General features: G+C 44.3%; 1 protein-coding gene across 12 annotated transcripts in view; it reads left to right on the forward strand.

Moving 5' to 3' along the window:
- The window catches only part of SLC43A3 (solute carrier family 43 member 3), a 45,462-nt gene that overhangs the window by 19,728 nt on the left and 2,971 nt on the right, over positions 1-22,763 (forward strand). For 10 of the 12 annotated variants that reach the window (XM_081169011.1, XM_081169018.1, XM_081169019.1 and 7 more), the window contains 10 exons: positions 5,665-5,889; positions 7,268-7,397; positions 10,590-10,636; positions 12,566-12,642; positions 12,847-12,939; positions 16,524-16,663; positions 18,121-18,275; positions 19,396-19,578; positions 21,599-21,718; positions 21,833-22,019. In XM_081169011.1, the coding sequence (XP_081025137.1) occupies positions 5,706-5,889; positions 7,268-7,397; positions 10,590-10,636; positions 12,566-12,642; positions 12,847-12,939; positions 16,524-16,663; positions 18,121-18,275; positions 19,396-19,578; positions 21,599-21,718; positions 21,833-22,019 (1,316 nt within the window). In that variant the 5' untranslated portion in view covers positions 5,665-5,705. Of the gene's footprint in view, positions 1-382; positions 528-5,664; positions 5,890-7,267; positions 7,398-10,589; positions 10,637-12,565; positions 12,643-12,846; positions 12,940-16,523; positions 16,664-18,120; positions 18,276-19,395; positions 19,579-21,598; positions 21,719-21,832; positions 22,020-22,763 lie in introns of all 12 variants that reach the window. The other 2 variants (XM_081169014.1, XM_081169009.1) reach the window with 1 other exon arrangement.

A 22,763-nucleotide genomic window follows, 5' to 3' on the forward strand; every position in this document is an offset into this window, starting at 1 on the left:
TGAATGATTCTAAGGGGAACCAGATGCTGTGAGGCATGAAGGAACAGAGACACGTATTTGGGAGATTGAGAATGACTCAGGAAAGTGAGGGGAGGTGATCAAAGAGTAAAAAGACAAATTGAGTGGATAACAAATGTAACTGAGGGATACAGAGAGATATCGAGGTGTGTGGTGGCATGGTAGTGGAAGAAATGAGATTAAGCAAGAATCTGGAGGAAGCAATTTAGCAGGAGTGGGAGAAAGGCAGCAAGTCCAAATAAAAACATTACTTCCCACCCCCATCCTCAAAGAGTCTGTAGTGTGTCCACTCTTTAAAAAGCCAACCTTGGACCCAATGGAATGCAACAGCCATTGGCCAGTTGCTAACCCTGCATTTTTCTAGATGGTGGCGAGGGCAGTGGTGGAGCCGCTACAGCTGCTTCTGGAGGAGACAAATGGTCTAGATTCATTTCAGTCTGGTTTCACATCTGAGTTTGGGACTGAACCAGCCTTTGTTGCCTTGATGGATGACCTTTATCAAGAAAAAGGTAGGGGACTGCAACCCCGCTTCTTTTGCTGCATCTCTCAGCAAGTGATTCTCCTGGCCTGGTTCTGCAGGCTGGTTATTGGGGGCACTGTTCTACAGTGATTCTGTTCTTACTTGCAGGGTCATGTCCAGAAAGTAGCATGATGGGGAGACTGCTTCTTAGCCCCATGGCAGTATACAGTCCTGGAGGGCACTCTGTTCTCCCCAGTGCTGTCCAACATCTATATGAAGCCATTGGGAATGGTGGTTTGGGGGCAAGGTCTCATCAGTATGCTGGGGATGCCAAGCTCTGTTTCTCCATTACATCTGACTCAGGAGAGGCTGTGAAAGAGTGGTGGACTGAATGAGGCCAATAAGATGAGTCTGAACCTTGTGAAGACAGAGGCCTTGTGGGAGAAAAGTTCTCACATCCAGGCAAAAGGCTAGCTTCCTGTCATGGGTGGGGTTGCACCCCCTCTAAACAAACAGGTCCATACTTTGGGGGTACTCTTTGAGTCACTATTGTCACTTGAGGCTCAGGTTGCCTCTGTAGCTAGGAGTGGCTTTTATCAACTTTGCCTGGTACGTCAGTTATGGTCATGCCTGAAGGAGCGTCTCCACCCCCATCGTTCACTGAGATCCAGTGCCGAGGGCCTTCTGGCGGTTCCCTCATTGCGAGAAGTGAGGCTACAGGTAACCAAACAGAGGGCCTTTTTGGTAGTGGCGCCCGCCCTGTGGAATGGCCTCCCATCAGATGTCAAAGAGATAAATAATTACCTGACATTCAGAAGACATCTTAAGGCAGCCCTGTTCAGGGAAGTTTTTAATATGTAACGCTGTTCTGTTTTGAACACTGATTGGGAGCCGCCCAGAGTGGCTGGGGAAACTCAGCCAGATGGGCGGGGTATAAATAATAAATTATTATTATTATTATTATTATTATTATTATTATTATTATTATTATTATTAGGATAACCTGATCTCTCTGGTTTATGCACTGGTAGCCTCAATACTTGCTTATTGTAACATGCTTGTATGTGGGGCTGCCTTAGTGTCTGGTCTGGAAGCTTCAGCTGGTCAACAGTAGTTTGGTGGCAGGAACAGACTACAGTGGTACTTCGGGTTACATACGCTTCAGGTTACAGACTCTGCTAACCCATAAATAGTACCTTGGGTTAAGAACTTTGCTTCAGGATGAGAACAGAAATTGTGCAGTGGCAGCGCAGCCGCAGCAGGAGGCCCCATTAGCTAAAGTGGTGCTTCAGGTTAAGAACAGTTTCAGGTTAAGAACGAACCTCCGGAACAAATTAAGTACTTAACCCGAGGTACCACTGTACTGCCAACACATGGCGCTGCTGTTAAAAAGACCCACCCTGGCTTCCTGTCTGCAACTGGGTCAAATTAAACAGGGTTCTTGTACTAGTGTACAAATAGCTGAATAACTTAGGCCCAAGGTACGGTATATTAAGGCCCACCTTACCCTGCATACCCAAGTTGGTCACTAAGGTCCTTGTGTGTGGGGAGCACTATTAGGGCCAGAAGCATGACATGCCAATGAAGAGCCATGCCTTCAGTGTTGTGGGCCCATCTCTATGGCACTCCCTCCCACATCTGGGTCACTGCCCCTGCTGAGTTTGACTCCTGGTCAAAAATCTTTAACTTTTGTGTATTGGAGGTTTAATTATGTTTTTAATATTGTACATTGTATATTTTATTATAAGCCACTTTGAGACCCATGTGGTGAAAAGTGGCACATAGTTTTCACAATAAATAAATGAATAAATATTGCCCTACTTTGGCTTTTCGAGTCCAACTGCTGAGTGGTGTGAGAAGAAAACAAGACAAAGGGCAGGCATGTGTAAGATGTTTTGATTTGGGTTGATGAACTGATAAGTGAAAGGAAGTGATGCTTACTAGCTCTCTACTAGTCTGTTTACTATATGTTTCCAGTAGAATAATTCATCCTTGGGTTTTTATTTAGCTTTTGACAATATCCTCCTGACTTGAGACACCCTATAGTGAGATCAGTATCCCTAAGGGAGTCTGTTGCTCTGGTACTCCTCCCTCACATCCTACTCAGCATGGTCCCAATGTTTATAGTAGAAGAAGCCTGAGTCTCTATTTGAGCAGAGAGTACCTGGATCAAACTAGGTCTAGCCCTGTGGAGCTGGGTCCCAGTTCTCTTCTAAGTGATTGAGATGTGATGTAGTTTATTTACCAGCCATTAAAGCTCAGCTTGGGTAGTTAATTTAGGTGGAACATGTTGATAGGGCTTGGATTGAACGGGCCCCAGAAATGTGGAACATTATTTTTAACATTTACCACCACCCACAGCTGAGAGGGAACAGGCTTTTATTAAAAGAATGTGTGATTAATGATTCACAGACAAAGCTGCAGCTATGAAGGTTATACAATGCAACATGCCCCACATCCACACACACAAACACACACACACACACACACTTACTTTCTCTCTCCATATGCAACCCACCACAATAACCAAAGACCAAACCTATCTCTCTGCTTATTATACAGCACTGAAGAAATACCATGGTGATGAGCTTGCCAGCAAAAGATAGGAGGATGGTAGAAATATAGATAAGTGAGGGGATAACTGGTGGCATAGGCACATGTCAAGCAGGAGGATAGGTGATTGACAGAAAGTTGGGTGTCTTAAGTTAAACAGATGGCAGGATGTGAATCTGTGAATGTTGGAGGGAGTTTGAGAGGGTGCATTCCTGTTTAGCAATGATCATATGTGCAATCAATTATCACGTGTAACTGCACAAGCTCATCTTTCATGCCTTCTTACCCTTGTCACACTTTTCCATCTCTCTGTAATCTCTCCTGCTGCCAATAGTCTAAATGTAAACTGTAAGCATCTCAGGGCAGGGGTCTCTCTCTGTTAAGTGAAGAATACCCTGATGGCACCATAAAAATGCATTATTATTATTTTGTTACAATGACTTGTCTTTGCTTGCTTGAACTGTACAGGGTGTGGATTCAAAACTCAAAAGCATATTTCATATCAGATACCATTAGAAAAGTGTGGCTGTGTTGTCCAATGTTGAATTCATTCTTTCGTATTAAGGACTTGTGTGTGTAGGGAAAAGTGTGAAGCTTGGGTGTACATCACTGCAGACAGTGATTGTATACATGTTTATTTTGCTTCATGTATAAGTACTGAGAAGCTGTGTGTGGACAGGCAGTGAAATGTGTTTGTGCAATAGCCACATGTGATGTCAACACATGCTTTTTCTGACATGCAGGTTCTTACAGTGTAAGGGTAATGCATGAAGTGGCTTTTAGGGTGTGTGCCTGCTGCTGTTCTATCATGAAATTTAGCAAGGATATAATGCAACGTTTATTTATAATTGGAACCATGGGGTGGAGGGAGACTTGAAGCTTACCCCCCACACTGTGATCCTGATCTGATCAGAGCAGTGCCAGATTTAGGGTGCTGCAGGTGGTTTTCTCTACATGGGGTGCCAAGCTGGGGTGTGTGCAAACATTGTGGGTACAGTCACCAAAAGAAATTATTGTGAAAATAAGGCATATTTGGGCAGGGTGGGATCTTGTCCTTGCCCAGGGTGCCATATTACCAATGTCTGCCCTTGATCAGAAGCCCTTGGTGCTAACTTCTTTCCACTGTAAATATGCAAGGGGGAAGATTGTGATTACGGTGAGGCAAAGGATCAAAACCCTGCCCCCTTGATACCTTGGTGCCAATTTCACTCAGCCCCCATGTGCTGGCCATTTTTCTTTTTTTTTAAAAAAATAATAATTCCATGGCAGGGCCCATCTTGTTTGACTCTGAAAAACAACGGGGTTGCCTAAGGCAAAGAAGTACCGGTACTTTCTTGGCCAGGGAGAGATTTGATCAAGGACTTCCCACCTCACCCTGTTAATCACTCACCAGCTTTCCTTTCTGTAGAAAAGTGTGTGAGAGACACATTTTGGTGGAATCTGTAGTAAAAGGAAAAAAAAAACACAAGCAGATTCCACCCCACCCCTCCCAGATACAGCTTTGTTGTCCTTTTCTATGAAAGCCAAGCTATCATTTTTTTTTTTTGTTTAAATGAAATGTAACATTTATTAAAACATTGTTGTTAACTAGTATACTTCAAGCCAATGTAGCAGCAGCAGCAGCTCAGTCTTGTTGCAATAGCACAGAGGGCTTTCCCTACCACCACAAACCAGAGACCTGGAGAAATCCTGCAGAAAAGTCATTGCCGCAAGAGGGCTTGTATGGCATGGTGTGGTGTAGGGTTGCTTGAGTGATTGATGTGGGAAGTAGGGTATAAACCCTACCCCCTTGAAGGTCAGTGGGTGGGCCACTGTCGGAGTGAATTGTCTCACTGCAAGGTAAAGGAGAACAAAGTTACGTAAAAGAGAACCCTATAATGTCATGGAGTACTCTCCAGAGATTTTACCCAACTCCATTGCAATATAGTTACACTGAAGAGAGGCAATGAGTTCAAAGGAACTGGGTGCACTCAAAACAACATGCACCAGTCCCAAGTCACCAGATTCTTCCAATATCAGTGCATGAAATCCTGTAAGTTTAGCTATCTTTCTCCTCTGGCTTGCTAGGCGAGTTTGGTCTTGTTTCTGTGCTCCTGAGGTGCAGCTAGGGCTTTTTCACAACAGATCAATAGAGAATGGCAGTGCCAAGTTGTTCTGCATCTGCCCATAAGTTGGTTGCCCTTGAAAGCTTCATAACTGAACTTCCCAACTGTTTTTTGTAAGCAGCCTGAGCTTTAAATTCTCTTTATTATTGCAAGCACTCTATTTAAAAATAGGGTGCTTTGCCAAAACCCAAGTATCACTGTAGCTATTCACAAACCTATTCTGTGTCCATTTTACACATTCTTATATTGTCTCTCTTTCTCTTCTTATGATTGTTTCCTTGTGTTGTAGATGTAGAGAGCTTGCTTGGTCCTTGCTCATGGTCTTATGATATTACCACTAATCTGCTTCCTCATTTCCCCCTTTGCCTCTCTACTAGGTCCAGCATCTTCAGCCAGCCTCCCCTTATAAACTCATGCATGCTGTTATACATTTCACTGCAGAAGCAGCTGCTTGCTACTGAGCAACTTGGATACTCCCTGCTTAGTTTTCCACATATTTCACTGACTACATTTTCTCTTTGGTTGCAGGATCAGAAAAGGAATTTCCTCAGGATCAACAGGGAAGTGCCATGGAGCATCGGGGCTCAAGCATGGCCAAACGTCTGGCCACGCTACTCTCAGGTCTGGTGGAATGCATGTGCTTTGCAGGTGTCATTTTTGGATGGGCATCCCTGGTGTACGTCCTCAAGGATATGCACTACTTTGAGGATCTGTGTATGTCTGCAGCTGCCAATCAAACAAGCAATGTCACAGGTAAGATCAGATGGTGGGGGTCTGCTTCTAAAGGGAAGTTCTGAATTTATACACATACTGGGCTAGTTGGGAGTCACAAACAGCTGTATGGGCAGGACTGCACAACTTGTAATCCCACCAAGCCAAATGCAGACTGTTGTTCATGTATTGTGAACTGCCAGATGCTTGATAACCCTGCTTTTGCAGGCAGCAGAAACCGAGGAGTTTTACCAAGCCTGCGGCAGATAACCATGCATAGCTGGTGGGCTACATTCAGCTTGGTGGGTCACATGTTGAGCAGGTCTGACATAGGGAGTTAGTTTGGAACTGCACAGAGAGTGGGTGTGAGAGTGTATGAATTATGGCAGAGGTGAGGTGCTCCAGAAGTTGTTGGACTCCTCACTCCCATCAGTCCCAGACACCATGGCCAATGGAGAGGGATGATGGGAGCTGGAGTCCACAAAAGGCCACAGGTTCCCTGCCCCTGAACTCATGAATGTGTTGAGACATTCATGCTGGTTCAGAAGTACCATTGGAGACTGGCTGGTGTGGTCCATACATCATCCCGAGTTATGCCCCTGTGAGTACAGCACTCATTTTATAGGTTTTCTCACTGTGATGTGAGCACCTCATTGCAGGGATACAAACTTTCCTACCGTGCTCCTCTCATGCAGGCTTTGTGGCTTGGAATGGCAGGTTTGGTTCATCTGAAAAAAGGATTTCAGTCTAACATACTGAGTGGCAGCTGGAGCCCATTCTGCCTTAACAGATGTGCTCCTTAGCAAGCACTCCACACCGCAGGCTGGTACACTTGCTTGTAAATAATTCTTGCGTTACATTTTGTGAATGGGTAGACTGCAAAAAGTTCAAGGAACAGAACAGGGAACATTTCAGGATGTGGAGGGAAAGTTGCTGTTTCCATGTCCTGAACTGAAGGCTGGAAGGGGAGCACTGATGTAGGTTCAGTCGAATGCAACCCCAAATACTCCCCAGGACATGCCAGGCTTTCCGTGCCAGGGCTCAACCATAGTAATAAAGTGAGTATTTTTAAATACCCACAGGGTTCCCTTTCAAAACATTTAAGTAACTGCAACCATTTCCAGCACTTAAGGAATCTGAGGTTAAGGGCTGTCAAATGAGAAGCTGTGAAACTTTCATCAGGAGGGTTTGATCCTGGCACCTCTCCTTTTGGAAACTGGGTACTGGCTATGAACAATATGGTGCTAGGGGTTTGCTTTGCATGTGGGACAGGGTGTGTTAGGCTGGGAGACATACAGTAGATAAAAATATAAAGTATGTTGAGTCTGAGCTCTGTACACAGTAAATATGTGCTTGGGGGGTTTATACATAGGACTGAATTGCATTAGGGACCATATCTGAATTGTCTGTCCCTTTGCAGACTGCAGTGCTCAGGATGAGCAGTTTTCCCTCATCTTCACCATTGGCTCCTTCATGAACAACTTCATGACCTTCCCAACAGGCTACATCTTTGACCGCTTTGGTACCACAGCAGCACGTCTGCTTGCCATGTAAGTGTTGGGGCACAACCTCTTCTCGTTTTCCCTGCTTGGAGCTCTCTGCCTTTTCTGTGGAACTGAAGCAGGATTGCTAGCGCCTGCCATTAAAGAGCTCCCCTGCCTTTGATAGTCATGTAGTGGGGAGAAACTGGGCAGCCGTGAACTCTTCCACCACCGCAGCCCTAAGAAGATGTGAGAAGTAGAACCTGCTGAATTCCACCCTGCAATGCAACACTTAAAATCCTTTATAGATTAAGAGTGAGTAATCCTAGACTGAAGTAAATTCACTCTCTGAAACTTGATTCAGGGACTGAAGTGTTCTGGAGGGTGGGTCCTAGGGTGACTACTCACATTGCATCACCAAAAGAGGAGCAAAGCAGACACAAATCTGCACAAAAATTCCCCAAACATTTATTTATCATTTAAAATGTGATGCCTACCTGTAGTCTGAAGTGGTTCAGGCCACTCTTACTGTCTGTTCTTCCAGTCCCTTTTTTAGGTGGGATGGGTGGAGTCCCAAACACTTGACATATGCTGGGCAGAAAGGAACTGTGATGGTCAGAAATTCACTTCTATGCACATTTCTATCCCTCCCTCCTGCCTGATTCTTTCCTTATCTTCCACCCATGCTCTTGTGCATGCTGTCAGACAGCTAGAATGATAAAATGCCTGTTATCTTTAACAGCCCAGACTGCCTCCATATGAGTACTGAGAAGTTCCTCTTGACTTAATACTAATCTTCACATAACTCTAATAAACAGCTTGCTGCTCCTGTCAAGGGGGAGGTTATACCCAAGGGAGGAAGGTCAGAAACTTTTGCTAGTTTTTGCATGAGGCCTCTGCAGACTGCTGCATACAAAACATCAGCCTCCCTCTTATGTAATAAATGAACAGGATATGTAACCGAGTACACATGCATGCACATTTTTAGTTTGCATTGACGTTTTCAGTTTCTGAAAGACAGTTCCTTCGTCTCCTCAAATTTCAAAAAGTTTGACTGAAGCAGTGAAGGGGAGAGCAGGCTGACTGGGGATAGATAGGGACTCACAGGATGAGCAGGAAGTATTAGAAAAGTAACTAGCAGCTGTCCATGGCTTGGAGGGCCTATTCGTAAGACTCCTTGAGACTGTGGCAGCTGCAGTTTTTCATCTGGCAGCTCTGACTTCTATTTGGGCTGTGTACAGAACTAGCTGCATAGCAAGTGTGCAGGCATGTGCTGGACACAGATTGGCTAGGCTGTGGGCAACAGGTATAACGAGCTCCTGGTCTTTTTTTTAAGATGGAAATTGGAAACTTTTGACATTTTTTTACCTAGCTGCATTTGAATTTGTAGCAGTTTTCACACTGAAACCACTGAGCCTTCCACCACTCAGGGCTTCAAAACCAATCTAATTTCTCCACCTTGAGGGTGGGGAATAGAAGTGCTGTGCTTCTTGAGTCAATATTACCTGAAATAAAATCTGAAATGCCCGTATACTTCACTTGTGTGGGGAACTTGGTGCATCCATGAAATGCACACAGTTCACCCTTCACAAACAAGGGCCTGAGCCGATGTTTCAGGGAAGATGACAGGTTGTTCTAAACTCCCTATCAGTTGACAGTGACAGGAGAACAGGGAGACAATGATGCTTCCCCCTCTCTTGCACCATAAAATAACTGGGTGTGGTGTAGTTATCAATGGAAATGACTGGCAGGTGATTTAGGGCAGACAAAATAAAATGATTCTTCACACGGCACATAATTCACATATGAAACTCACTGCAGAACATGCTGATTATACACAGCACTTCTGCCCAAGTACATTTTAGCTGTGAATCAAACCAATCAAACCCCTGGTGATCATGCCAAATTGTGGGGAGGGCAGTTTCTGGGATGGGAGGTTAGTGAGCCTACAGCAGTGAGGTGTCAATATTCAATCTAGCCCTGTTATCTGATACAGATTTTATGTATGATCAGCTGCAAACAGGGAGCCCTTTGCAGTGCCTGTTCTTTGAGCTGGATACCCAAGTGAAGCAATGTTTATGCCAGCCTATGAGGCAGGAAGTCCAAGGGTTCCTATGACCACAGGCAGGAAGCTAGTATTTGCTGTGGCTGCAGTTTGTGAGGTTCCTTAACTGGCTGGGCGTATTAATGGAGTGGGCAAAGTCATGCGGCTCATGTGAGTGAACTGATCAGCCATGTGGGCAGGAGAGTAGTGCTGAGGTGGCTCTTTTGGGTCCTTGCCCTCTTTCCTCGCAGGGCACGAGGCCAACTAAGCAGAGCTGTGGAAATGTTTTCCTAACCTGGTGTTATCTGCTTGGTGTTATCTAGTACAAAAAATAAATAAATGTTAATGGGTGCAGCATTCCAAAAACATCAGAAGACTCCCCAAGGAATCAGCAGGGGAGGATATGGTTAAAATTGTTTCTCCACAGCTGCTTAAGTTCCAATAGTTATCACCCACCCAGTGCCATTTGCCTTTTTTAAAAGAAGAACCTGTATATTAGAGACAGAAGACAAACATAAACTTTCATGTAGTTTGTCTATCAGTATCTGAACTAAAGCTAAACTAGAGTTAATGCTCATTCACATTCTCATGTGGGTGGGTATAAGTAATAAATCATCATCATCATCATCATCATCATCATCATCATCATCATCATTCTTTCTCTCATAACCCTAAACAAAAATGGAGGACAATTTTTAATGATCTAACCAGAGGCAGATCTTGGGGTCTCAAATTTCAGTGGCACCCTGTGTGACACCAAAATTCGGTGCCTCTTGCACTCCATTGTAAATCCTAGTTGTGGTTTCCTCGGCAGCGCCCCTAAAACTCCACACCCAGTACAACAGAACTAGTCATGCTCCCCTAAATCTGCCCCTGGTCCAACTCCCTCCAGGCTGCGCCTTTGCCTGAGTCTCTCCTCTTTTCTAATTTCAGTTTCTATTCTGTTCCTCAGCATGGTTTCCTTCATCTTTTCCCCACCGGTCTATTTCTATTTTCAAATGATCTCTCAATTCCAGTCTCCATCTTACTGATTCATCTTTCTTCCTCCGATGCCCATGGCTCCCACAGCTGCCTGCCTGTCTACCAAAAGGATGGGAAGCTGATGGATGCTCACTGTGTCTGATGGGGGATGAAGGGAGGAAGTAGTTCACCTTGCTGCCCACGTGTCCGCAGCCCAGTGCCCATTTGGTAGCTCAGGGCATCTCTTTGTCTTCCAGATCTGCCTACACCACTGGTACTCTCCTCATTGCATTTTCCTCAGCAGGTGAGTGTTCCTGGATGAAGAGCTGGGCTTATTTAGGTAGATTTGTAGGGGTACAAATTATGGACACAATAGTTCCAGTGTTAGGCTTGAAACTGTTGGGAACTGTTGCTGTTGTCCTTCAGAACAATCAAAGACATGATACTATGTTATATTGAAAGCTGGGTCAGCTTGATGCAGTTGTATATGTGAAAACACCCATCCAGTGCATCTGGTGGGGTAGAAATGATTTTAACATATACCTAATTAAATACATTTTGTATGGCTTTGTGTGGAGGAGCAAAAGATGACTGGGTGGGTCTTCATATGGGGAAGGGGTGTGTGTGTGTCTGTCTGTAGTGCGGACATGAGTTTTAGAAGTGTGCCTTAGCAACACCTATAATCAAGGGATGGCTGTAAATGTGGAAGAGAAAGGGTGTGTGTGTGTTAAGTACACATGTATGATGTGATGTACAAGAGTTTCAATGTCTATATCAATGGCTGCAGGGAGAGATAAATCATGCTACTATAGCTCTCCATCTTGAGAGACGTTCAGTCTTTGTGTGTTGCTAGATAGCTGTCAGTCCAATATTATTACTATTATTGCTTGTGTAGGTCTCCCAAAATTATGCTGGATCCTCCAAATATTTCTAAAGATTGGAAAGCGGAATCATATGAGGTGGGATCTTAACTACAATCTATATTTGTAGTAAGTTCCTGTTTTGCCTCTTTCCACACACTCCTGGCATGTTGTGCTAGTCTTTCTCAAATGCTGAACACCAAAAAGCAAGTGAACTGGATTCATCCTTCCCATTGCTGCATTCTGAGCCCCCTGAGCTGGCATAGAAATTTAGAATAGCACAGTGTGCTGCCCTGTATTAATATGTTGACTGGAGAATTGTAGGAAGAGATGGCTTGAGTATGAGTTCCTTTTATTGCACTGGAATGTCTCATTTTTCAGTACTGAGCTGCTTCTGTGTGCACACACCAGCAAGATTGTAAGGAAAAAAAAGAAATTTAGGATCAAAAGTAGAGGAGAATGCAGCACTAGGACTTCTGTTTCATTTGTCAGGATGCCTAATATTCTCTCCTTACTCTGGCAAATTAACAAGGTGATAACAAGGCTTTCAGACATTTTGGGGCCAGATAAACAAAGAAGGAAAAAGAGGGAACCAGTAAAGCAGAGGCTGGGTACTTCTTTCCTTTCCTTGGATGGGGTTCCTACTTCATGCTAGATAATACTTAATTGCAAGTTTCTTTGTATTTCTAATTTAATAGCTAAAGGCTGATTGGGGATGTGAACCTAGGTCTCCACAGCCAAAGTTCAACATGCTAATTATTACAACTTTGCTGACTCACTTTTCTATTATTGCCAACTGGTAATAATAATAATAATAATAATAATAATAATAATAATAATAATAATAATAATAATAATATCATCTTTATTGTCATTGCCCCCTCTCGGGGACAACGAAATTACTAATAATTTGGGCATTGTGCTATGTACTGCTGCACTGTGTGTGTGTGTGTGTGTGTGTGTGTGTGTGTGTAATATATCTAGGGGGATGTTGCTATAGGGCAGGGGTGGCCAACTCCCAAGGGACTGCAATCTACTCAGAGTTAAAAACTGGCAGTGATCTACCCCCTTTTTTGGGGTTCAGGTTGAAGTTGCTGAGCTTTTTTTAGGGAGGAGGAGGGTCCGTTTTCAGGGGTTGTTGATCTTCTTTGGGGGGAGCCAGTTATCTACCAGTGATCTACCACAGACATCCAGTGATCACCATCTACCTGTTGGACATGCCTGCTATAGGGATTGTTATGAGTTCCTGCAGTTCAAAGTTTGCAGTGGCACCACTGCTTAGAGTGATGTGATGCCCAGCTGTGTCTTGTTTTATGAGCATGGTAGGCCTATGTTGCTGATATGCCCTTCCATCAATTTTTCTTCCGGTACAGCCACAGCGCTGATGCTGTTCCCAGCAGTGACGTTTCTCTCTGTCGGTGGGATCCTCTTTATCCTCACCAACATGCAGGTTTGATGCTCTTCCCTCACACATCCTAATGGGGAGGGAGCTGGGAGAGGAAATTCTTTACAGGAGAACCTTTGGGGCACCCTGTCCCTGCCTCCATACTCTAACATATTAAACTTCACCGGCAACTATGCCCTTTGGCCGTGATCTGCTGATCCCCTCCAGGAAAGTAGTCAATTTGCTTTGAGAACTTATTTGTCTCTCCAGGTTGGGAATCTGTTTGGAAAACACCGCTCAACCATCATTACCCTCTACAATGGGGCCTTTGACTCTTCCTCTGCAGTTTTTCTTGTCATCAAGGTTAGTGACTGTTTCCTAAAGAATTAAAAATTGCCACACTTAGGAAAAACAAGCACCAGAATCCTGTGTTGTGGGCTTTCCTCCTAAGAAATGATGTGTGTTATGACAGTGCTTCTTCTTCCTCTAAGGTGTTGAGTCAGCAGCCTAGTCATAGAACCCTCAGAAATTTCACAGGAAAGGGAAGTTTGGACTCAAGCATCGCCACCTTTTTGTCCCACCTAACTTAATAGCATTGATTGAGCCACTGGCTAGCTCTTGAATGGCCTGAACTGGCAACTGGTTTGGACACTGAAAGAAAGAAACAAACAGTCCAGGATGGGAGATGATGGGGGGAAGGGAGGAGGAAAGATAGTGATTTAAGTGGGTGGAGGGAGAAGAATGAGGAAAAATAGGAAGACAGGAAAACAGGTGGATGGAGAAAGATTTTGAGATTCCAAAAGATCCCAACTCCAGTAGATACATTTTCAACCTCTCTGGTCAGAAAAATTCTACAACTCTCTGACATCATGTGATATGTCTTTCTTATTGAACATCTGGGTGTCTGCATGGATAGAATTGGCAAGTGCTAGGTATCTTATTCCTTTAATCTTTGGGGGTTTCTAAATTGGATTAACTCTCAACATTTAATAGCAAGAACATATGCAACACATTTGTCTCCTCATCCCCACCTGATTAATTTTCCACTTACATAATGATAAAAAACACTTCCTTTAGAAGCTGTTGTATTATGCTTGTACCGTAGATAAGCTAACCCATGCCTTTTCAAGAGCATTAGAGTAGCAAACTGCTGGTCACTTTGCTGCAGGACATTGAAGAATTAAGTAGGCTGCTTGTAGTGACCCTGAGACAATTCGAGACTATTAATCCGATAAGTAGCTAAATTGTATGTGAAGGGTCATCCTTGCGCTTTCAGCTAATTCCTAGTTAGGTCATAGCTGAAGGTCAAGGCCAAATAATAAGATATGGCACAGTCACCTGTCTTGTTATTCCAACACTCTTTGTCTTCCCTGTGAAAACCAGCATGGGACAGCTGTGAGCTAGACTCAATACACAACATACATTGAAAGCACAATCAAAGCAGATTTCCCCCCTCCTAAAGAACACTGGAGGCTGTAGTTTAACCCTCTAAGAGCTATAATCCGCAGCATCTTTAACAAACTACAGTTCTCAGGATTCTTGGGGAATCCACTTGGAGTGTTCTTGAACTGCAAGAAGATCAAACCTATCCATTCTGAAGGAAATCAGCCCTGAGTGCTCACTGGAAAGACAGATCCTGAAGCTGAGGATCCAATATTTTGGCCACCTCATGAGAAGAGAAGACTCTCTGGGAAAGACCCTGATGTTGGGAAAGATGGAGGGCACAAGGAGAAGGGGACCACAGAGGACAAGATGGTTGGACAGTGTTCTCAAAGCTACCAACATGAGTTTGACCAAACTGCAGGAGGCAGTGGAAGGCAGGAGGGCCTGGCGTGCTCTGGTCCATGGGGTCGTGAAGAGTCGGACACGACTAAAAGACTAAACAACAACAGCAACAACAACAATGCCGCCTTGGTCATAATGGGAGAGAGGCTGTTCAACCTTTTTTTTTTTCTTACTGGCATTTGTCTACTCCAAATATCCTCCAGCCGCTATTCTCCTGCAGAGGAACACTCTTTCCTTCATAGGTGGGAGGACTGCTGGATGGGGCAGCAATTTTGAGTGGGCAAGCAGGAAAAAGGAAAAAGGTTAAACACCCTCTTCCATTCATCCTCTTAAACTCATAATGCTCTGGACTATTTTTCAGTAAAGATAACAAATACACCATGGGGGGGGGGGGAATGCATCTGCTTGATGCATCTTGTTTGGCTCTGAGTCCTGTGTCTTCAGCTAGTCAGGGACTCAGCAACTCAATTTCAATGTGTGATCACAACATTTCACCCAGGGATAGCCAGTGTGCTTTTCAGAGGTCATCAGACTGCGGCTCCCATCAGCATCAAGCACCATGGCCCAATGCTCAGGGATAGGGGGAGTTGTAGGGTAAATAAGGATATCCTAGATATTTTTGAACCATGGTGGATATCCTCATTTACCATTTGCCTTTGACTTATTGGCCAACTTTGATTTTTCTCAATTGGGTCTTTCTGTAGAATCTCATATAGCCCAAAGCTTCCTGACTGGATTCCTGGAGATACTGTATGTGCAATACTTAACATCAACATCATAGCCCCCCTACACCTGGTGGAAGACAGTCTCTGTGCTGTTAGTATTAACAGTTGCCTCTTTTCATCAGTTTCATTAAGACTGTTCAGATATGCATTGAGCTAAGGGATCACCATTCTTTGTAGAGAGAGCACATGAGCCACCACACAGAAAGCAGCAGGCAGCACTCCTGATGACACAAACCAAAATCCAGCCACATGAGGACAGAGAATATGGGGATGTAGTGAAAGCAGAGGAAGGGTGCAGTATCCTAAGCGTGATTTCAGCTAAGAGGAAGCAGGGCTATAGTTAGCGTGGAAGACGTCAGCTCACAAGGGTTCTATTTCCAGCTGTGGTTCAGCATTGTATATGCATGTGACCATGTTGCTTCTCAGGACGCAGGTGATGCTGTGGTCTAAACCACAGAGCCTAGGGCTTGCCGATCAGAAGGTCGGCGGTTCGAATCCCTGCGACGGGGTGAGCTCCCATTGCTCGGTCCCTGCTCCTGCCCACCTAGCAGTTCGAAAGCACGTCAAAGTGCAAGTAGATAAGTAGGTACCACTCCAGCGGGAAGGTAAAGGACATTTCCATGCACTGCTCTGGTTCACCAGAAGCGGCTTAGTCATGCTTGCCACATGACCTGGAAGCTGTATGCCGGCTCCCTTGGCCAATAAAGCGAGATGAGCGCTGCAACCCCAGAGTCGTCCACGACTGGACCTAATGGACAGGGGTCCCTTTACCTTTATGTTGCTACTCAAATCCATGTTTCTGAGAGCATGTCATGGCAAAACTGTGCTCTAGGAAGGGAATGTGAGGCATGATTTGCTGACGGTGGTTTATGGTACTTAGGTGTCTGGAAGCACTGTGCTATCTATTGTTATGAGGAAGTAAGGTTTTTCAAGAAGTACATTTTTATTGTGGTTTTCCCCCTATTAAACACTACACATTAAATGCAGACACATTTTGATATTGCATATAATTTGGCTCTATTGTGATGACATGCAGAAGCTGCTTAGAAACAGTAGCTGGGCCTGGGGAATTCTATAAAAAAGATCAAATCAAATTGAGTGACCAGATAAATCTGTTATGCAAATGAAAGAATGAGCCTGAGAGCTAGTGACTGGTCCAAGGCATTTTGGTGTCTCAGGTGGAGATTCATCATAATTAAAAATAGAGCACAGTCCACCAATACATTTTCCTGTTCAAATGAATGGGAATTGCAGAAGAAATGCAGTAGGGCTGCTTATATTGAATTGTACCCTGTGGGTTGGATCTGTCTCCCACTCTTAAAAGACAGGCAGATAATCTGCTACGTGAGCCCAAAGCCAAGCAAGCAATCTGTGCACTACACAGATTACAGTCAATGCAGAGCTTGGCTAACTCAAGTTTGTGCTATTTGTCTACAGCTGCTGTATGAACAAGGCCTCTTGCTGAGAACCATGTTCCTCTTCATGTCTGCTTGCAGTGCCTGGCACTTGATCCGTACTTTTTTTCTGATGCCCCGCAGCCATATACCATATCCACTGCCCCCAGGATATACATATGGGTAAGCTGCACTTGCCTGTACTTCAGTCTGATACACAGCTCTCTCCCCTGTGTGCCCTCGCTAAGATCCTGAGCCCCTTTCTATCTCCTTCCATTCCTTCCTTCCTTCTTCAAGCTTGCAAAGTGCTGCCTAAAACCCTGGTGGTGGTAGAAGAAAGAAGCTATCCCCAGTGGGTTCCATCCACTGTTATTTTTAAAAGACAGTTCCGCTTTCTGAATGCTTCTTCAGGCAGGCACAGTGCTCTGTGATTCGTATAGGGTTGCCAGCTCTTCAGGGACCACTGTAACCATACTGCTTGATTGGCAGGTGATGTTTATATCCATGATGAGAAAAGCTTCATCTGTAGGCTTTCTTCACGTGCTGCTATTAAAGATAAAAGAGCAGTTTAACAACTTCTTCTGCCCAATCGATAAAGATAGGATTCACACCCTGCACAGTTTTTACTGTGGCTGTCTCCCAACATCACCATCCCAAGCTCCATTGGGGGGGAAAACACCCGTTTGGAGAGCAGCTCAGGTGCCATTTTGTGGCATCTTCAGAAAAGCCCTAATTAAACAGCATCTGCATGGCCTTCATTGAAAGGATGCAGGAAATATAGTCCAAAGTGAACCCATTGTTTCAGGATGCCTGCAGTTGAGGTAGGTATCCCTAAGACCCCAGACCTCTGCATGCTTAGTTGGAAATTTACATTGACATAAGGGCCAAACTACACAGCAAGCAAATACATGTTGACTACAGCCCTTTTTGAAGCAGTAAAGCCTGGGGGGGGGGTGATCCAGAGTAGAGAAGCATCTGATATGAAGATGCTCAGCCTTTTTCCCACCTGCCCTTTTTCTGCCCCAAATTACCCCCTGGAGCAAATTCCCTCCCCTGTAGGGTTTTAAACACATATTCCCTCCCTCCTACCATTTCTATGCTCCTGATTGTTCTCCCTGAAAGCAGCATTGCCGCTTCGAAAAGGTTCACTGGGCTATAGTTCAACCTGTTTGCGTGCAATGTGTCGTTTAGCCTTAAATCTCAGAGTTCTATGGAACTCACTCCCAAGTAAGTTTGTAGAGGACTCCCAGCCTAAACTGGTGAGCAGTGAACTGGTTTGGAATGAAACTTCCCATTTCTCACCACTATCAAATAAGAAAACTGAAGGAATGAAGAGAGAGAGGAATGTTGTTTGCTGCAATAGAGATAAACTAATCTGAGGCTGAGTTCTCAGTTTCCTGTACTCCTTTTCTCATCCATTTATAGTTTATGCATTTAATGGCAATTTCTATTTACTCGGCATTATGATCAATGCCATTGTGATTTTGTATCTTTCTGTCATGGTGCATCATCTGAAAGAACAAATAAATTGTATTTGTACCGCCCTGTCTTTCTCACTTTGCACATGTGGAACTTGGGTTTTCATTCTTTGTATGGGAAATAAGTCCCCAGGATACCAGTCATATTAATTGTGTCTGCAGAGTGAGCTGTCACAAGAGGTCCCGTCCGTATCGCACCTATGAGGAGCAACGTAGCCCCAAAGTCCTGGATGAGAATGATGCAGAGGACTCAGATAATCTGCATGCTGACCCAGCACTCGAAGAAAATTCCACCAGCAAAGGGCTTGTTGGCATAGGTAGGGACTGAGACCGGTTCCAAGGTTGGTGGTTAGAGATTCTAGCTGGGCCTTAATATTGGATGGGAATGTTGCATTTGGGAAAATATGTTTAAAAATAGAGTAAATCTGCTGCAAAGTAAGTGCAGTTTATGGGGGCTTGAGGGTGTCAGATATACCTTTCACTTGGCATTTGTTCCAAGAAGAGGTTCTGTGTGCATTTATGTGTTTCTGTAGTCAGGCTCATATACCTCATTTCTGACCCTCAAATGTCTGAAAGTGCTGTGTTTAGCAGAGCCAGTGAGCAAGCCGGGATTCAATACCAGGGACCTCAAGAGTCAAGTCAGTTCCTTTAACCCTTCTTAATCCTACCCAGTGCCAGATTTACTAAACAAGCTATAGTTTAGGGCCCCACCCTCTTGGGGCCCCCAAAAAATTAAAGGAAAAAAACATGGATGTACATTTCCAAAATATAATATAAAAAACAAATAAAATAAAACCTACATATAGCAACAGTGTTTTGTGTTGTGTAGGCTCCTATGATGTAAATAATGGGCCCCGCCTGCTATATAAAGGGCCCCATTACCTTCAGTAGCTTAGGGCCTCATCAAACCTAAATCAGCCCTGATCCTACGCACCCACCCCTGCACTACTAGTAATTCACAGGCAGTCATCTATGCTCATCATTCCTGCTAGAGAATAAGACCTCAAGTCTTCTGAAGCATCACAGTCAGCTATTCCTTTTTGGGTGGGCAGGCAAGCAAGCAGGAAGAGTTAACTAATTTGTTTGCTCTTAGTGGTTTTCCCCAGGGCATGTGAATTAATGACTGGAAGATTTCAGCCATACTTAATCATGTTTATCCATAGCATCACTACTGACAAAATGTAAGTCCTATACCAGAACCAGCTTCACATGCCCATTTGTCACCCCTGGGTGAGAGATTCTCTAGGCCTCTGCATGGAGAGATAATTGCTTAGAAGCCCTCATAAAAACCAATGGATGTGCATTTGATTTGTGCCTCGAAAGGGCTCTCACTTTGGTATGACTGTCAGCAGTGAAATAGTAGCAAGGTACTGTGTGACATAAAGATCATTTCAGATTTTACACATGCCTCCTGTCCCCTCTTTTTGATTTATTTAGGAGATGCTGAGACTGCAGCAAACCTCAAGGCTCCAGCTGTTGTTTCCTTCTGGAGCTGTGTCTTCTCCAAACTGTTTTTTTGGCATCTGGTGTGGCTGTCGGTGATGCAGCTGCGCCACTATCTCTTCATTGGCACCCTCAACCCCATGCTGACACAGCTGGCTGAGGGAGACGCCACCCTTGGTAAGGAGAGTATTGGGAAAGGGGCAGGGAACCATCGGGTGGGGATTAAGAGGTTCTCTTGTTTGCAGAATAATCTCCCTCCCTTTGCTGTCACCCTCAGTATAAACATTCAGGAGGAATTTTAAAACATTTCTGTCCACCCACACATTTGATAGCTGAAAAATACTGTTCTTGGGAAACTTTATTTTAATTTTTGACATTTTATTATGTTTTTATATGTGTTGGAAGCTGTCCAGAGTGGCTGGGGCAACCCAGCCAGATGGACGGGGTATAAATAATAAAATTATTGTTGTTGTTATTGAAATTATTATCTGTGAGGCTATGTGTCTATGTTTTTAAGTGTTTTTATTACTTTATTTTAAACTATGTTGTATTGATGCTGTTTCTTGCCCCCCTGGGCTCTTTTGGGAAAATTTAGCCCCAAATTTATGATATGTAAGAAACAAACAAAAATATGTGTGTGGAGATGGATAAGAGTTATTGGGTGAGATCCAACTAAGCCATAGCCATAGTAGACCCAGGGAAATCAGTGGACCTAAATCTATTGTTTGCAATGGGTTTATTCTAATTATGGCTAACATTGGGTCTTGCCCTTTGTCTTGGGGCAGGTAGACTAGAAGAGTGTAGAAGGGAAAAAACACACAATGAGAGATGTTTTGTAATTGGGATTAATAAATTGAATTATTGTGCACCTAAGGAAGGTTTCCATCGAAACCTGTTGGGCTTTTCTCTGTTCCATCAAAGTTCCATATACAGTATAGCCAACTTAAGTTCTGTCAGACCCTCCAAATATCCATATTTTCCAGGGACGTCACTGATTTAGAGAAGACGTCCCAGTTCCTGATTTGATCCCAGAATGCCCCACTTTTCCTTGGGATGTTCCTCTATTCATTGGAGAAATGTTGGAGAGTATGGAGTTACCTGACCCCCACAAGTTATCTGAAGGCAATCCTGTACGGAGAAGTTTTTTTAATGTTTCTTTTTTATATGTTGGAAGCTGCCCAGAGTGGCTGGGGCAACCCAGTAAGAAGTGTGGGGTATAAATATTAAAATTACCAGTATGGAATGGGATGTCCCTATTTTCATCAGAGAAATGTTGGAGGGTATGTTATGTTTAAAGTAGAGCTCTTGAAATGAATGGACCTAAATTAGTTGTACTCATTCATTGCAATGAGTCTACGTTAAATATGACTTAATGGTGGATACAGCCCACATAATTTCAGTACAATTTTGAGGCATGCCTCCATTTTCAGTCTCTTGTGTTTGGTGCTGCTGACTCCCTTTTCTCTCACCATGAGAGGAAGGCCATCTTGTCTCAGCAGTGCTCTTGACTTCAGGAAAAAGCTGCTGAAATAGAATTAAAATGGTGTTGTAATGACTTAGCTAAATAGCTGTGCCAGGAGACTGCCCTGGCTAGGAGTTGAGGGGAAGCCCCTCCTGATGGTGATAGTCTTCCTATTGAGAAAGAAGAGGTAGTTCTTGAAATTTTTTTGCTTGGAACTACTGGAGAACTAGGGACATGGGTGGCGCTGTGGGTTAAACAACAGAGCCTAGGACTTGCTAATCAGAAGGTCGGCGGTTCGAATCCCCGTGACGGGGTGAGTTCCTGTTGCTCGGTCCCTGCTCCTGCCAACCTAGCAGTTCGAAAGCACGTCAAAGTGCAAGTAGATAAATAGGTACTGCTCTGGCGGGAAGTAAACGGCATTTCCGTGCGCTGTTCTGGTTTGCCAGAAGCGGCTTAGTCATGCTGGCACATGACCCGGAAGCTGTATGTCGGCTCCCTCGGCCAATAAAGCGAGATGAGCGCCGCAACCCCAGAGTCGTCCACGACTGGACCTAATGGTCAGGGGTCCCTTTACCTTTACCTTTACTGGAGAACTAAGGGCTCCTGGCCTTTGATTCCTCCTACTCTCTTGCCATCATCTAATAATGGGTTACGTGTATGAAAATCTTGGCACATATTTGTGCTGACGGGAAGAGGGTTTTGTCATCCTTTTGTCTTAATTCTTTCTGTCAACAGTGAGCAGCTACACCAATGCTTTTGCCTTCACCCAGTTCTGTGGAGTCATCTGTGCTCCCTGGAATGGGCTTATCCTGGACCGTCATAAACGTGGACATAAAAAGGAAGGGAGTTCGCAAGGTATGTCCCGTTGTGTGTCTTTTGCTTTCCTCATGAGATTGCCCATCAAGGATATTTGATGCCCCGAGGTCTCCTTTGGTCCTGCTCACCTCTGTCTGTATTCTCTGTTTCTAGGGGTGCCAGATTCCCTTGCGGACCTGCGCTCCTGTGTGCTGTCACTGGTCATCACAGTGCTGCAGTGCGTGGCCTTCTCAATTTGTGCCTCTATTCCGGTGCTGCCTGTGCAGTACGCCACGTTTATCCTGCAGGTTCTGAGCCGCTCCTTCCTTTACGGGGGCAATGCTGCCTTCTTAGCCATTGCGTAAGTAACTGGCCTCTCCGTGAAAAGAGGAAAGTGTGGTTTGGGAGGGATGGATTAGGGGCGGGGGAAAGAGAAAGGGAAGGATGAAAGCAGAAGGAAGTTTTGATACTCAGTGAATGGTACTTGGAGCCACTGAGAGGAACTGGTAGTAGTGCAGAATAACAATCAATTACAGAAAATTGTTCACTGAAATCCTTTTCTCCTCTCTACTGACTCCTCTGGTTTTGAATTTTTTAGCAGAAACAGAGGCTGTTCAAGATTCTCCCCACACGCAAGAGGGCTAAAAATATCAATTCATACTAATAATAAATGGCTGCAGTTCTCAGAATCTTGCTTTAGGAGCAGCTTCCACAGTTCATAGCACAATTTATGTCTTCTGGGTTTGTAGAACCCTGCTGAGATACCTTTCTAGAGCTTGTCTCTGTCAGACACAAGAGACTGGACAAGATGAACTATTTATCTGGCATTTTAATGTTTTGCAGTTATGCTATGATGGCAGTGTATGAGAAGTGACTGTTGCACTTGGCTTAAAATACTAAAGAAAGCAGATATGAGGAAAGGGCTTAGTTTGAGTGCTAAATCTGCTGGTTGTTTTCATTTTAAGCTAGTCATTGAGGAGGCAGGCCACATGTTAGCATGGAATTTTCCTTCAATGGATTTAATGAAAAGCCCTTTGTTGCAGTGTGGGTGCAGACCCTCCAAGTGTCCCTATTTTCCAGGGATGTCCCTAATTTAAAGAAGCCA

The sequence above is a fragment of the Podarcis bocagei genome (genome assembly GCF_964188305.1).
Source record: "Podarcis bocagei genome assembly, chromosome: 1".
Taxonomy (NCBI): domain Eukaryota; kingdom Metazoa; phylum Chordata; class Lepidosauria; order Squamata; family Lacertidae; genus Podarcis; species Podarcis bocagei.